The 14,153-nt window shown below is 43.3% G+C and overlaps 2 protein-coding genes across 2 annotated transcripts; one reads left to right on the forward strand and one right to left on the reverse strand.

Annotated features, from left to right (window-relative positions):
• The first annotated feature begins 588 nt into the window (after nucleotides 1–588).
• dusp23b (dual specificity phosphatase 23b) lies at nucleotides 589–2,972 on the forward strand. Its single transcript, XM_068580220.1, has 3 exons — nucleotides 589–688; nucleotides 1,290–1,569; nucleotides 1,665–2,972. The coding sequence occupies exons 2-3, from the start codon at nucleotides 1,300–1,302 to the stop codon at nucleotides 1,848–1,850; spliced, it is 456 nt and encodes a 151-aa protein (XP_068436321.1). The 5' UTR covers nucleotides 589–688; nucleotides 1,290–1,299; the 3' UTR covers nucleotides 1,851–2,972.
• Nucleotides 1,959–13,288, reverse strand: LOC137787598 (afadin). Its single transcript, XM_068580217.1, has 24 exons — nucleotides 13,193–13,288; nucleotides 11,827–12,019; nucleotides 10,949–11,055; nucleotides 10,735–10,859; nucleotides 10,524–10,627; nucleotides 10,288–10,368; nucleotides 10,002–10,201; nucleotides 9,760–9,905; nucleotides 8,929–9,023; nucleotides 8,565–8,836; nucleotides 8,151–8,294; nucleotides 6,937–7,135; nucleotides 6,745–6,840; nucleotides 6,572–6,654; nucleotides 6,410–6,475; nucleotides 6,216–6,289; nucleotides 5,685–5,800; nucleotides 5,444–5,602; nucleotides 5,215–5,309; nucleotides 4,949–5,089; nucleotides 3,642–4,535; nucleotides 2,989–3,064; nucleotides 2,851–2,902; nucleotides 1,959–2,576 (listed from the first exon to the last, which is right to left on the reverse strand). The coding sequence occupies exons 1-24, from the start codon at nucleotides 13,286–13,288 to the stop codon at nucleotides 2,483–2,485; spliced, it is 3,708 nt and encodes a 1,235-aa protein (XP_068436318.1). The 3' UTR covers nucleotides 1,959–2,482.
• Between the last annotated feature and the right edge of the window lie 865 nt (nucleotides 13,289–14,153).

The raw sequence follows: 14,153 nt of genomic DNA on the forward strand, positions 1-14,153 counted from the left end.
TGGGGATGATGATGATGAGGAGACAACAGAAGGGTGTAAACAGGCAAAGGGAGGGACGTATGAAGGGCAGTCAACAGCTGAAGAGAGGTTTGGAAGGTGACAGTTCTGATGAAGGAAATAGGGTGTTTGACAAGAAGAAAATGGGTCGAAGGGAATTTAAAAACAATCCTTAAATTCATAAATGAAAGAGATAAGCATGACGTGGGAGTTGAAGGGCGTACTGCAAAGTAACTCCAGTGGACGCGCTACTGTACGATTGAGAGGATTTGAGCTTTGTTTTTTTGTATTTATATTTAGGTTGGATTGGTTTGTTTTGTTTTGTTGACTAGTTATGGTTTGGTTTGTTGAAACTGTGCATGTATGTGTGTAGGTATGGGTATGTATATATACATATATCATTTTTTTATTTTTTATTTTGGATTGTGGTTGGTGTTTTGTGAGTCATTATTTTATTTTTTATTTTTTTTGATAGGGCTAGTAATAGACATTCTGTCCCACACTCCATACCAGTTGGTGGCGGTAATGCACCGAACAGTTGTTTGCAAACCGCCAATAAACCTCGAAGAAGAAGAAGAAGAAGAAGAAGAAGAAGAAGAAGAAGAAGAAGAAGAAGAAGTCCTTTAACTGGGAAGCGAGGCAGCAGCAGCTCAACGAGCAGCGGGACGTCCCTTCCTCTCCTGGGAAAACTGTGAGTAATGTTTGCGGGAGAGACAGGGACGAACTCGTCCAAGTCGGTCGACGCGTGGCGGATCTAAGAAGAAATGTTTACGTTTGTAATAAATTAATATCTTCGTGATAATACGTCACAGAGATATGGTTTGAAGTCAGTCGGAATCAGTAGATGTTGCACTTCCTCGTCCTATTTTTGCGTCATCGTAGGTGATTCACACAGCGAGACATGAGCAATCTACACACAGCTGCGTCATATTATACACACACAGCTTGAGAGAGAGATTCACACAGCGAGATATAAGCAATCTACACAAAGCTCATCATTCCCAACATATAATAATAAATTTGGTTTCAGACCTCTATTTACATGTGTCTTCAATTTTATTCATATATTCCACTGCTTTTGTGAACCTAAGACCTTTTGGTAAAACAATTCTAGCGCCAAAACAGTTGAACCACATGAGTAAAGGTATGTTTTCACAAGAGACTTGAAGAAGTTCCAAAATAGTATACAGTATGTATTTTTTAATATTTTGGTTTTTAATGGTAATCTGCTACTCTGGTCTAACCAGAAGGTTGATGTTGGCAAGACAAATAGCTTTTTTCCCTCTCCTTAGTTGGACAAGCATGGCTTCCACTCCTCCAAACAATTTCTCCTGGGTCGACCCAGACAAACTGGCCGGACTGGCGATGCCCAGGATGACGTCCGATTACCAGTACCTGCTGGACAACGGCATCAAACACCTGGTTTGCCTGTGCGAGAGAAAACCGCCGTCCTATAAATCGTGCCCGGCATTACAGCTGCACCACATCAAGATAGTGGACTTCACTCCTCCGTCACCGAGTCAGATCGACAGCTTCCTCTCCATCGTGGAAGAGGCCAACTCCAAGGGAGAGGTGAGACACCAGTCGGATGCTGGGTAGACTGGGCTTTATGGTGGTTTATGTGATATTAAGGATTGTTTTATAAACACTGTATTGTTCCTCTTCAGGGCGTGGCAGTCCACTGCATGCACGGTCACGGGAGAACGGGCACCATGCTGGCCTGCTACCTAGTGAAGACCAGGAAGATATCCGGGGTCGAGGCCATCAGCGAGATACGCAACCTGCGGAAAGGCTCCATCGAAACGCACGAGCAGGAGAAAGCCGTGGTGCATTTTCATCAGCGCACAAAGTAGCTTATAAAGGAACAAATAAGCATAAAATAATATATAATACAGTCAATAAGCAGAAGAAGTGCCTCAACTTTATTGCTAAATGAACAATTTATTGTCTGTGAATAAGAAAATACAAGCATTTACCGTAAAAGTCGGGTTACAAGCCGCTACTACCTTCGGCCTCAGCTAGCTCCTCGCTGTAGTCAGCTAGCGCAGCTGCTAGCTCTTCGCTAGTGTTGCTGCTAACATTGCTGCTAATGTTGCTGCTAGCGTTCCTGCTAGCTCTCCGGTAGCGCTGGTGCTAGCTCCCCGACAACCACAGACTCAGGCAGCAGCAGCACCGGCTAGTTAGCACCAGCGCTAGCTTGCTAAAGTGGGGACACGCACATGTAGAAGCGGCTTGTAACCCGACTTTTACGGTAATTAATAATTAAACAAGTGATTTAAAAAAAACGTCCAGGAAAACCTACTGTACCCAGAAGTGACATCACACACCGGGACGTTCGGCAAACATGTCTACGGTAAATACGTCATCACACTGTCGCGTCACATAATGCTGTGTGCTGTCGTTTTGCTCTGCAAACGATAACTTGAGTTGTGTATAGACATGCGCCTCCTCTGAGGTGTCGGTTTACAAATCTTCAGCCTTCCTTTTAAGCGCTGGACGCCAGAGAAAAGAGCCGCTGACGCTCCTTGAACGTGAGCTTCTCCGGAGCGGACGGCGTCCTGGTTTTCTTCTCCTGGTTTCTGTGAGTGAACAACGACACGAGCACCAACGTGTGTGTTGTTTTAAATGGGACACAAACGGTGATATTTTAAAAACGCATTCATAGAGTAAGTAAGTAAAACTGTATTTCACTCAGGGATCTCTTTCAAATGTTTATTGTTTTAGGGGAGGATTAAACTTCAATAATTGTATTATTTTAAAAATAATAATTAAGAAGCTTGCTTTAAGATACTATAAGTAGAAATGCTGCTTGTTACATGTCATTGAATTTCAATGTTTTACAGTTAAACTCACTCTGTTGGTGACATGTTGTGAAAGCCTTGACTCCGTCCACTCGGTCTGTGATCTGCCAAAAATGTTGCAATGTACAATAAAATAAGATGTCTGATGAGCACAGACTCTTTTGAATAAATGAAGACGATGAACATTTACCTGGCTTTGCCTTCGTCTCCTCCTGCTTTTCAGACTCTTTCAATTCAGCGTTGACATTCTCAGCAGAGCTCTTGTTCTAAAGATGAGAAAAATGAATGAATATCGGTTTTTGTGGCTTTTTAATTATCAGCTTCATCATTCAAATTGCTCCATAGTTCACACAGAAGTATTCCATTGTTAATAAAAGCTATTAAGACAATTTTATTTTTGTTTAGACGTATTTGTATTCATGTTTCCAACACCTTTTCCTTTAAATTTACATTTAACTTAATAAAGCCTGATTGTTAAGAGCAAGTAGACACAAACATATATACTAAGTATATTTAATCTTAGCGTACTTGAGTATACTTTAGTATATTTGAAGCCCTACTAATCATAAGTATACTTAAAGTGTGTTATCTTGAAACAACTTATTTTGTACTTAAATTGTATTTAAGTACAACTTAAAGTTGAGTATTGTAGGGGGGTCATAATGTCTCACAAATATTAGTGTTTATAGCAGTATTTGGTCGAAATGTGTACTTTCTATCTGTTATATGTAATGTATGTGATCATGTTTGTTTTTCTTAACCCACTTTAGTCCCTTCATTTCCCAGAATGCCTTTTGGTAACATTTCATCAGGAGTATTTAGTAGATCTTTCCTTTAACTTACACCCTCGTGGGGTTTCCCCTGCGCTCTTCTCTCCATCTGCTGTATCGTCACCATCATGTCCAAATCCTCCTCTTCCTCCTCATCCCCCTCTTCATCCTCTCCTCTCCGCTGGACCTCCTGCAGCCTCTTCTGAAACTGCCACTCCAGGCTGATCCTCCGGAGCCGGCCGTTCTCCTCCGCCGAGCGCCTGGCTTTGCCCTGGAGCTCCAGCACCTCCTGCTCCAGCAGCTCCACCACGCGCAGCCTCTGCTGCTTCTCCAGCTGCTCCTGGGCCTCCCTCCTCCACGGGTCGGACCGCTCCTGGGGGTCTTTGGGCTTCGCGGGGGGCTCCAGGAAGGAGACGTGTTTGGTCGGGGTGATGCTCACCTGGGGTTTCGCGGCCTGCTCCCTGCGAGTGGTCGGTCTCTGCTGCTGTTGAGGGAGCGAGGCCTGAGGCCGCTTCCTGGTCGCCGTCATGGGACACGCATAGACGGGATCCGCTCTGTTTCGATGGCCGCGCACGTTCAGCGTTTGGCTCGTCCTCGCCGCCAGCAGGGATGAACCCTGGAAGGTGACGAGAGAAGGAGGAGGAGGACCCGCGTGTGCGTTGGTCGCTCTGGTCACGGGGATGTCGATGCGTACCGGCTGGTTGGAAGGCGTCGGCGTTGGATGCTGCGAGAACGGAGTCCTCCAGACGCCGGCGCCGCTGGCACGGCCGTCCTGCTGCTGGTTTGCAGGACAACAATAATCCGAGAGGATGTCGTGAGTGGAAACACTCGAGCGAATCGGGAAAGACGAATAGTGGCTCGAGGTTTGCTTCGCACGCCGCTCATTCTGATCCCACAAGTTCTGCCTTTTGTCCAGCAGGGGGCCTCCACTGTCCACGCACAGGTCCTCCTGCGACAGAGCTTGGCGCTGGAGGGATAAATAGAGAGATTTGTGTACCATTTACTGTCTTTTATTTAGTTATTTTGTGAATAATCTGTAGTGGAATAAGCTGCCATATCTATTGCATACAACTCTAAAAGTACTTTGGTCAAGTACACAATACCAAACTGTACTAAAACTACTGTATAACAAGTACAAATATTAGTATTACAGTTAGCACAGGTTAATCCTGTGTTTGTGTTGGAAGATAAACGGAAGATGTTTAGTAAGATAAACATGGCGAAGTAGAAGTATAAAATGAGTAAAGTACACGTACAACACTTGAGATAATGCGTTAAGTTATTTTCCACCATCTGTTGACTCCTTTGCTTCGTGAATAGTAAATATGATGACACATTATGGTGCCAGAGGGGCGTCAAGACTCTTGAACAGAGACGTACCATGAAGGTCCTCTTAGTGGAGTACTGTCCCTCTAAAGGCCTTAAAGACACTTTCAATGGTTGCTGTAGTCGACTGGATTCAGACGTGTTCTTGTCCTGGGATTTAGGGGTTGGGAGTGTCAAGTATTCCCTGTGACCTGTCTAAATATGGACACAAAAAAATAGATTTCTTCTTTTAATATTCAGCTGGCATTTTCTTTTATAGTGACTGAAGGTTTGACAAACGTCTCAATGACTTAATCAGTTGAAATCTAGAATAATCTCACATCGGCACAAAGGTTGACGCTGGAGGCGGCGGCCATGTTGTTCGCTCTCACGCCCAGGTCGGCGGGTTCGTCGTCATCCTCGGGGGAAAAACCCGCTGAAATAAGGAGGAAATAAATACACTTGGAGTTGTTCTCATGACTCGCACTCAAGCATCAAACCCATTTCACATCCAGGTGTTTACTTCATGAGCACAGCAGTGATACGCCGCGACAATAGAAGTGCACCCACTGTTCATGTCGGGGTTGGAGCGATACAGTTGTCTGTTTCTCTGCATCGCCTGGTCCTTCGACCTTTTGTTGCCTCCGTGGAGCCGTTCAGAGGGACCAGGATCCACGACCCTGTACAGCATGAGCGCCGTACCGTTTGGCTTGGTGTGGCTTGTCTCGCCTTGAGAAGCAAGAACAGGGTCTTAATTAAGTCATGGAGAGCAGAAGGGTAAAAAAATAAATAAGTTGTCTGGTGTGTTCACCTGTTGTCTTCTCTGATTGTTCGCTCAGCAGAGCCTCCAGGCCGTGGTAGCTCGCTCCGAACTTTGCAACCTGTAAGGTCACGACGGGGCCGGTTTGCATCATGATCGCCGCTGCCCTAAATCAATACAAGCATGATGTTTCATCACATGTCAAAGACTTGATCTGAGAGTAAAACAAATAACTGTTTCTGAATGAGTTTTTCACGCTTCTATAATTTGGCTCCTTGAAAACTGTTCCAAGGGGGAAAATACTTCCTTCAATAATTGGATACTTAGATAAAATTATGAAAAAAAACAGGTAGAAGTTTACCATGTTCACTATTTTAGCTTAGCACATGCTAAACACGTGTGTTATACAGCACAGCTGAGGTTGTTGTGCGTGCTACATTGCGCGCATCACATTTTTGACCTGTCATGGCCATCCATCACATAGCTGTTGAGATGTTTCTCCGTTTCTGGACCGACGCGGTGGAACAAAACGCAGACTAACACAACGACAAAGAGTCGCACTAAACATTTCCGTTAGCTAACCTTTCCTGGCTGAGGTCGACCACACTTTGACCGTCCACACTCAGCAGCTGGTCCCCAGCTGCTAACCGGCCATTCTGCACAAAAGTAGAGATTTTGTGTATCAGTTCAAGCCATCCTTGTATAACTCCATTCAGTTTTCATGTACACATGCACATCTCAAGGTGATATGAAGAACAAAATACGTTCGATCTCACCATCTCGGCTGGTCCTCCCCTGACAATGGATTTGATGTAAATCCCGAGGTTTTCTTGCCCTGCTCCCTGTGAACGAATACGAGCGAGGGGCTTAATCAGGCGACACATTTAACAGATTGTTATGTTCTTTGGTTAATTTCTTCTTTTATTTTTAGCCCTCACCTTTGCAGCCACAATGCTGACCCCCATCCCGCTGTTCAGAGGTTTGTTCAGTGTGATAGTCACAATGTCCGGCTCTCTGTGTGCTGCCTATTGAGAGAAAAAACATACATTATATTACATGTATCCTCCATGTATTTTATGTAAAAAAAATTAAATCAGACGTGCGTTTTTACTTACCAAACATGTGCTCTCTGCAGAGGAAGTTGGTTCACTGAAGAACACGGTCCAGTCACCTTTAGAGTTTGGCTGGGACGTTAGAAAGCAGAGACCTGGAAGAGAAAGAACCGGTTTAAAGTGGGTTTATCTGAGATACACAACATTCCTGGTGTGTTACAAATACAGAATACAGTTCAGGAATCCCAAACCTTTACGGCAAATCGGCTCCAAAAATTCCCTAAACCCCGGCGGGATCCCTCTGACGGTGTCGCAGGAGTATCCTCCCTCCGGCAGCAGGAAGGGCAGATGGAGGTCAAGGCTCTCTTCCAGCTGGATGTCCCGTCCTTCGCTCCGAATCAGGTTATCTGCCGAGGCCTGCGCGGCCGTCACCACAGCATCGATCAAATCCTGCAGCGAGGACGACAAGTGGATCAGCCCCGGCGGACATATTTCAGGAAAGGGTCGTTCTAGTGTTACGGATTGACATTTGTCATTCTGTGACAAGGCTTCAGGGGAGCAACATCCAATCCGCCTCGACCGTGACCCCGAGCAAAAATACTGACGACCTTTCTGCAGAGGATGCTGACCCCCCTCCTGGAGAGGTAGAAAAGTACAACATTAAAGTAACCGTGTACTAGTATTGTCCCAGTGATTGAACTTTCAGTACCAGTTGAAGTAAAAAGTTGGTAAGTAGTAAAGTACAAGGACTATCTCTCAGGGATTGTACAGTTTTGAGGTACTTTTACTGTGCTTAACTAGTTTCACATGTGCTACTTTACACTTTTACAGATTAGCTAGCATTCGCTTTTCCAAGTTGAGACTATATTTCCAGATTCAAACAAAGATGGCAGCTGGAAATGAGCTAAATGGAAATCTCCTTGCTTGTTTTGTCCGACTCGAGACAAACACAAACGCATTTGTTCACTATGGACGCTTGAATATAGGTCAATATAAGAGACTCCAAGAGGCTCTTAAGTACATGAGAGGCACACAATGGGTTGAATTGGGTTTGAGGCACTAAGTTATTGTAGTACTCCAGGGTGGTTGTAGTTTTGCACACAGCCCATTCACAAAATGATTTGTTTAAACAGGAAACTCAACATGTCTTTGGCAGAGTACGTAGGTCACACACACACCTCATATCATGCAAAATATAAGAGAAATATTTCACTCAGAGGCAATAGGTTGAATGTGACAACTCACTTCACTATGAAGCATCTATTATTCAGGATCCTATTCATCATTGTTAATTATTCATATTAAATCTGTACTCTGTACTTGCTGCTACAGCGCATACCATAAGCTTATATGCAGGCTGTGATTAATACTTAGCTGTATCTCGAGAGGCTTCTTGCAACAAGACGCAGCATCATATAGTTTCCAACAGTTGAGGGGGAAGAACAGATGAAGAGTATACACTCACGGGCGTAATGTGAGGTTCATTTGTTGCATAGAGGTAGCCGGAGAGCAGCGTCTGCAGCTGCAGGGAGTTCAACTTGAAACAGGTATTCTGGACGGCCTTCACGTCTTGCATCGAGTACTTGTTCATAGTCAGGAGCGTGGTTGCCTAGAAACAGCAAGGCAATGCTATTTTAACAGCTTGTACCCACTGAAATATGCTCTGACGAGTGAAACAAGCTGAGATAAAAAAAAACAAAAAAACTGCAAACCATAAACAGGATCAGAAATATATTATCTTCCAAAGAAGCTTGTATAACACATATGAAACGGTCGTTTGTTTGTCAGTTTTACTGTGTTTTTGGGGTGGGAACGTCTCGCTGTATTTCATAAAAGCCCAGCGTTATCTTTTTTTGTATTTTTACAGCGAGGGACTGACCTGGACGATGTGCCCGAGGTGGCAGTCGGCCGCCAGCTCCAGGCCCTGCCGCTCCGCCCAGGCCTCGATGGCCGTGAGCCGCTGGCGGAGGGCGGCGCCCCAGTAGTGGGAGCGCAGGCCCGGGGCGTCGGCCCGCGGGCTCATGAGCTGGTTGAAGAGCCAGATGCTGATGAAATGGAAGAGCTGGGAGAAGAGCTGGATGGTGAGCGCCGGGTTCACCCGACAGCGGCGCAACAGGGACATGGTGTTCATCAAGGTGTTCAGCACCATCTCTGCAGAGACAAACGTTCGCCGCGTCAACATCGGCTCTTCCTAGAGTCTTAAATATGGTCATTATTACTGTACAAATGCAGAAACATTTTACCTATACCAGCTGGCAGTTTGCCATGTAGCTCAGGGTCAATCAAAAAAGTTGGCAAGTGCTTCCTTAACTCATTCTGCAGACACTGTAGCAGACAACTTAGGGGAATAAAACACACAAAATTACTTTACATTGGACATTTGCAGCCGGAGGCCTTTAAGCCAACAAGTTGCATCTTTCTATTTGCTGTATGTGAGTTATCGGATAATAAATTGTCTACAGACAATATTTACAGACAAAGTCGGAAAAAGAAATCCATGTGGAAGTTCATGTGTGTACTGTATGAGTGGGATTTTATGAAGGTAGATTTGTGTCTTTTTTACCTGAGCAAATGTCTTGTTTGTAAGTAAATTATCTCCAAATTCTCAATAAAAAGAATTACTAAAAATAAAATAAAACCCTGCGCTCTCAAAAAAAAAACGCTCCCAAAAAAAATTCCCAAAATCGCTTAAAAAAAAAAAAAACGCTCTCAAAACTATAATTTGCTCTAAAAAAAAAAAGCTCTTAAAAAAAAAAACGCTTTAAAAAAAAAAAAAAATTTTTTTTTTAGAGCGTTTTTTTTTATTTTTAGAGTGTGTTTTTTTTTTAGAGCAATTTTTTTAATTGAGAGCAAAGACTTGGCGACAATTTACTTACGAACAAGAAATTTGTTCGGGTAAAAAAGACACAAATCTACCTTCACAGGATTTGGGAGTTCAGGCTTGCTGTTGCATAAAGATTGATAGCTGCACACAATTGCATCTTCACTTTTAATGCCATGTTTGTAGAGGACAGCGTCTCTGTTTGGATTCATAACCTCTGAATCTCTCTCTGCTCCGCTCTTGCCGTCTATACCTGTACGCTTTGTGCACCAGGTGGGACAGATCCAGCTGACTTTGCCGTGTGAGCGGGCTGAGGTCTTTGTCGTGCTTGAGGAAGTTCAGCAACTCGGAGGAGTTGGCCATCCAGAAGGCGAGAGCCCCGGCGATGGCCTGCTGCCTCTGTATTGCAGAGGCGAGTACAGCAACAGTGTGAGCGAGTACAACACATTTCATGTAACGTGTGTAGGGAAAGCTGGAGGGGGTTCTTGTCCTTGCCTGGATGACCTTTGACGTCATGGCCGCCATCTTGCTCGCAGCCAAAGTAACGCCGTGCTCGCAGAGGGGCGAGCCGCGCCGGTAATGGCGCTGCAGAGCGAAGCGTCCCGCGGCGTAGAGGACGTAAGCGGGCGAGAGCTTGAAATGAACGGTGGAGCTGTTGGTGTAATTCATGACCGCAGATAGGAAGGCTTCCTCCGCTGCAATGAGAAAAATGGCAGCAGGAGGACATTATGACAAATATATGACTTCAAAAAAAACATTTTTGGGGGGGTTTCATACTCACAGCTATCACAGAATTTAATTCCAATTGGTAATCCGGGTTGATCTGAAAAATCTGGATAGAGATCTTCGGCGTGCTTTCCTCCTGTGTTTGATGGCAAACAGAAGCCACCAGTTTATATCATGCTCTGTAGTTCATATTGATTGCAGGGGAAATATACTTGAATATATTGAATGAATGGGTGTACGTGGTCTTAGTAATGAGGCCGCACGGTTCCTCGTTTCTGTTTTCCTACTGACCCGCGGCAGCCGGCCTCTGCAGCTTTTTGTTTCCTGTGCGGCTCTTTTCGTCCTCGCGGTCGGACACACAGACGCTGTTGTTGTTCAGTCGCTTCTCGGTTGACCTGGATATTTATTTGAAAAGAGTGGATTTAATTCTCACCGGCCCCGAAGCCAGAACAGTCTGGAAAATAAAAACGTGAGCAGTGAACACTTTTTTTTTTTTTTTTACCCTTTTTTCTCATCATCTGAAATCTTGTCAGTCGCTCTGGCTTTGTTTTTGCTTTTCTCTTTTCTTGACAGCGTCCTCTTGAAGCTCTGGATCAGGCCTCCCTTTTCCCTCTCGGGAAGGGTGGTCTTCATTGTTAAAGAGATAACAGATGTGAGACGATGTGAAGAGAGAGCGAGGGGGGAACTGCACGCTGCATTAATGGTTAGAGTGGTACCTCCAAACGCTGCGTGTCTTTCTTCAGCACAAAGCGTCCTTCTCTGTTGTCTGTGTTCCAGTTTAATTGCACGAGCAAAGGTCTGTCGTCCAGATCCAGTTTACGTTCTTATTCCACGTACAAAACAAACGGTCAGAGCAGATTCTTAAATCAACTGGAAATACAACACCTAATTAACGATGTGAGTAACAATTTCTTTTATCTTATACACTTTTTTTTGATTATTTCATGTAGTTAAAATATATATATATATATATATATATATATATATATATATATATATATATATATATATATATATATATATATATATATATATTCTATTTGCCATCAAGTGACAGAGTGAAGCAGTACATATTCATATTGAAGAGGCTAGAAACTATGGAAGCCCATTTCTGACAGTAAATTAAAAATTAAAAATGGAAATTAGGAGATAAAAACTCATAATTATGACATAGTAAGTGAGCGCTTCAGTGGTGCTGCTTTTTTCCTGGTATTTACTCTTGTTACCTAAAATTTTTTTGAAAAAAGATGACTTTCTATCCCATAATTATGACTTTCTATTGCATCATTATGAATTTTTATCTTCTAATTATGACTTTTCATCTCAAAATTATTAATTTTAACTCGTAATTTCGACCTTATATCTCATAATTATGACTTTCTAGCTCATAATTTCGACTTTCTAGCTCATAATTATAGTATTTTACTGGCGGGATTGGGCTTCCATAAGAAGCAGCAAACGTTTCGATAAACAATACTGTGAAGCGATTAAACGCTTATCAAAGTTATTGCTGATGTATTTTCTGTTTGGTTGATTAATCAACTTATTGATTCGTCCTTTTCAACAATAAACGCTAGACGGGTCCAGCGATTACCTTCATTGCCGTGCATCTCAAACAGGGAGTAACTGCTCGTCAGCATCTTCATGTCGGGCCTGAACTTCTCTGCCAGAGATTCAATCACCTCGTGAGCTGAAGACTTGCTGCAGACGCGCAGGCACTTAGTGGCCACATTTCCTCCGCTGCGATCCTCAAAGTAGAAGCGCTGCACTCCATGAAACTCCAAGTTCTGCCAGAAAAACAGGTTTATTTGTTAAGTGAGTCTGCTCTTTTCATTTAACCAGTTTCTACCTCTCATAAAGTGCAGTGAATCCATCATGATGAAGAGGCTTTTAGAATGAAAAGGCCAAATTTATCTTTTCATGAAGTACTGCTTTAGATTTAGGGATGCATTAAGCCTTCAAGAAGTCCAAATACACCCAAACAAAGGAAGAAGGAATATGTAACTTTCTCCAAACTTTAAACACCACCTCGAACTATTATCTTAATTGTGTTTGTTGTAGTAGTATTTCTATTACAGTAGTATTTCTGATACTACTCTCAGTTACATAAGCATGAGCATAAGCATCCACACTGTGAGTCGTCTTGATGAAACACTAACTAATATGTTGTACTATTGATGCATTATCGACTAATATCTGCAGCACTAGATTTCTGTATTTACATGTGAGGAACATGATGTCACTCTGGCATTGACCCTCCCTTAAGTCCCGCCTCTCAAACTCACACTGTAGGGGGCGATTATTTATTTGTGCGACTAATTTTCTTACTTTAATCTATTTTTTTCGTCATTGATTCTTTCTCGAATGATGCACACATTGTGTTGTGATCATTTTTCTTTTTCAAGAACAAGGTTTATTTGTAGCTTTCGCACTGTAAATTAAGTTATCCACCAATCACGGTGTGCGGAAAAGCACGTAATAAATCAAATCATACACAACAGAGGATGTGGGCTCTGTGCCAAGACGACAAACTGTATCACTCATTTCAACTTTGCCAAAGTAGTGCTTACCAGATCAACTCCTTTCATAATGAAAGCCCGAGTCATCCAGTATACACAGCATAACTATTTCCCAGAGAAAAATTTCCTTTTTAAGAATAAAACTCACTAAAATAGCTCTCTCTCTCTGTCAGACGCTGCTCTGGATCCTGCTAGTTTGTCCTTTTGACTTAGTCGTATTGCACATTTTCACTGCAGACGGCATGAATACTTTGATGCAACACATTCACAGGCGCGTATTTCATATTTCGGTGTTAATCCGACACGCCCCCCCGGTGTGTAAAGGCCTCAAAGCTACATCTAAATCTGGCCTTGACAGCTGTGCAGAGAATCGTGAACACGGTGGTCGACAGAGGACTCGTACGGCGCGTGAACCCGTCTGATGTCTGCGGGGCGACTCACCTCATCAGGTTGACTTATTTCAAACAAGTCCAGTCTGTTGTCGTTCCACTGTCTGATGACTTCGGCTAATTTCGCCCGTTCTTCCCCCTCCGGCATTTTTTCCCACCAATTAACCTGAAAGTTTCTATCTGACTGGCTGCTGTAGAGTTTCTCCAGAAGAAAAAAAAAGGACAGAGAGGAAGATCCTGTGACAGGAAAGTTTTGATCTGTCCTGAGTATCTATGAGGACCCCACCCCTTCTTCAATCTACTCCCCATTAGTTATAAACTCATTGTACTGCGCAGTGGATTCTTATACGTAATTGCCTGCTTCGTCCCCACATCCCCTCTCCTCGCCCCCTCGCCCCCTTCGCCTCATTTAACGGGTCAGCGGCTCTCCGCTATGTGAAGCAAACAGTTTCCATAATCATAATCCGTCCCAAATGATTCCCATCCCTGTCATGTTTTCTTTTTTAATCTTCATCATATCATTTCCATGAGGAAAAAAAAGGTTCTCACTCCTCGCAAAAGGTTTCATCGGACACATTTCTCCATATATTTGTCACTGTTGTGTATTTTTAACCATGCTGCAGAAGTCATCATGTGAGATTTCCATCCGTTTTTTTTTGCAGCAACACAGATATTTACGCTTGAGGGAATCCCATTTCTCATGCAAACCAGTCATTTTCAACACAATTTATGGTTACATGTCTTCCCATCCAGTCAGCACGGTGAATGTAGGGCAGCTTTTGTTGGCTGCAGTGGAGCTTTCTGGGCGAACATACAATGGAACAAAAGCCCGAGCAAAACCAACCCTCAATTAGATATAGTACACCATTTTAAGAACTTAACAATCAAGGGTATTGTTGTCTGGATTTGGGGAAATTCAGAGAAGACGCCTTTCAGGAGGAGAAACATATGACAGAAACATACAGCACATTTGCATTATTATATTTTATTTGCAATATGAAATTGCAATAACT

The sequence above is a fragment of the Clinocottus analis genome, unplaced genomic scaffold (assembly GCF_023055335.1).
Source record: "Clinocottus analis isolate CAN_PGR_092001 unplaced genomic scaffold, fCliAna1.0.p SCAF_17, whole genome shotgun sequence".
Classification (NCBI taxonomy): Eukaryota; Metazoa; Chordata; class Actinopteri; order Perciformes; family Cottidae; genus Clinocottus; species Clinocottus analis.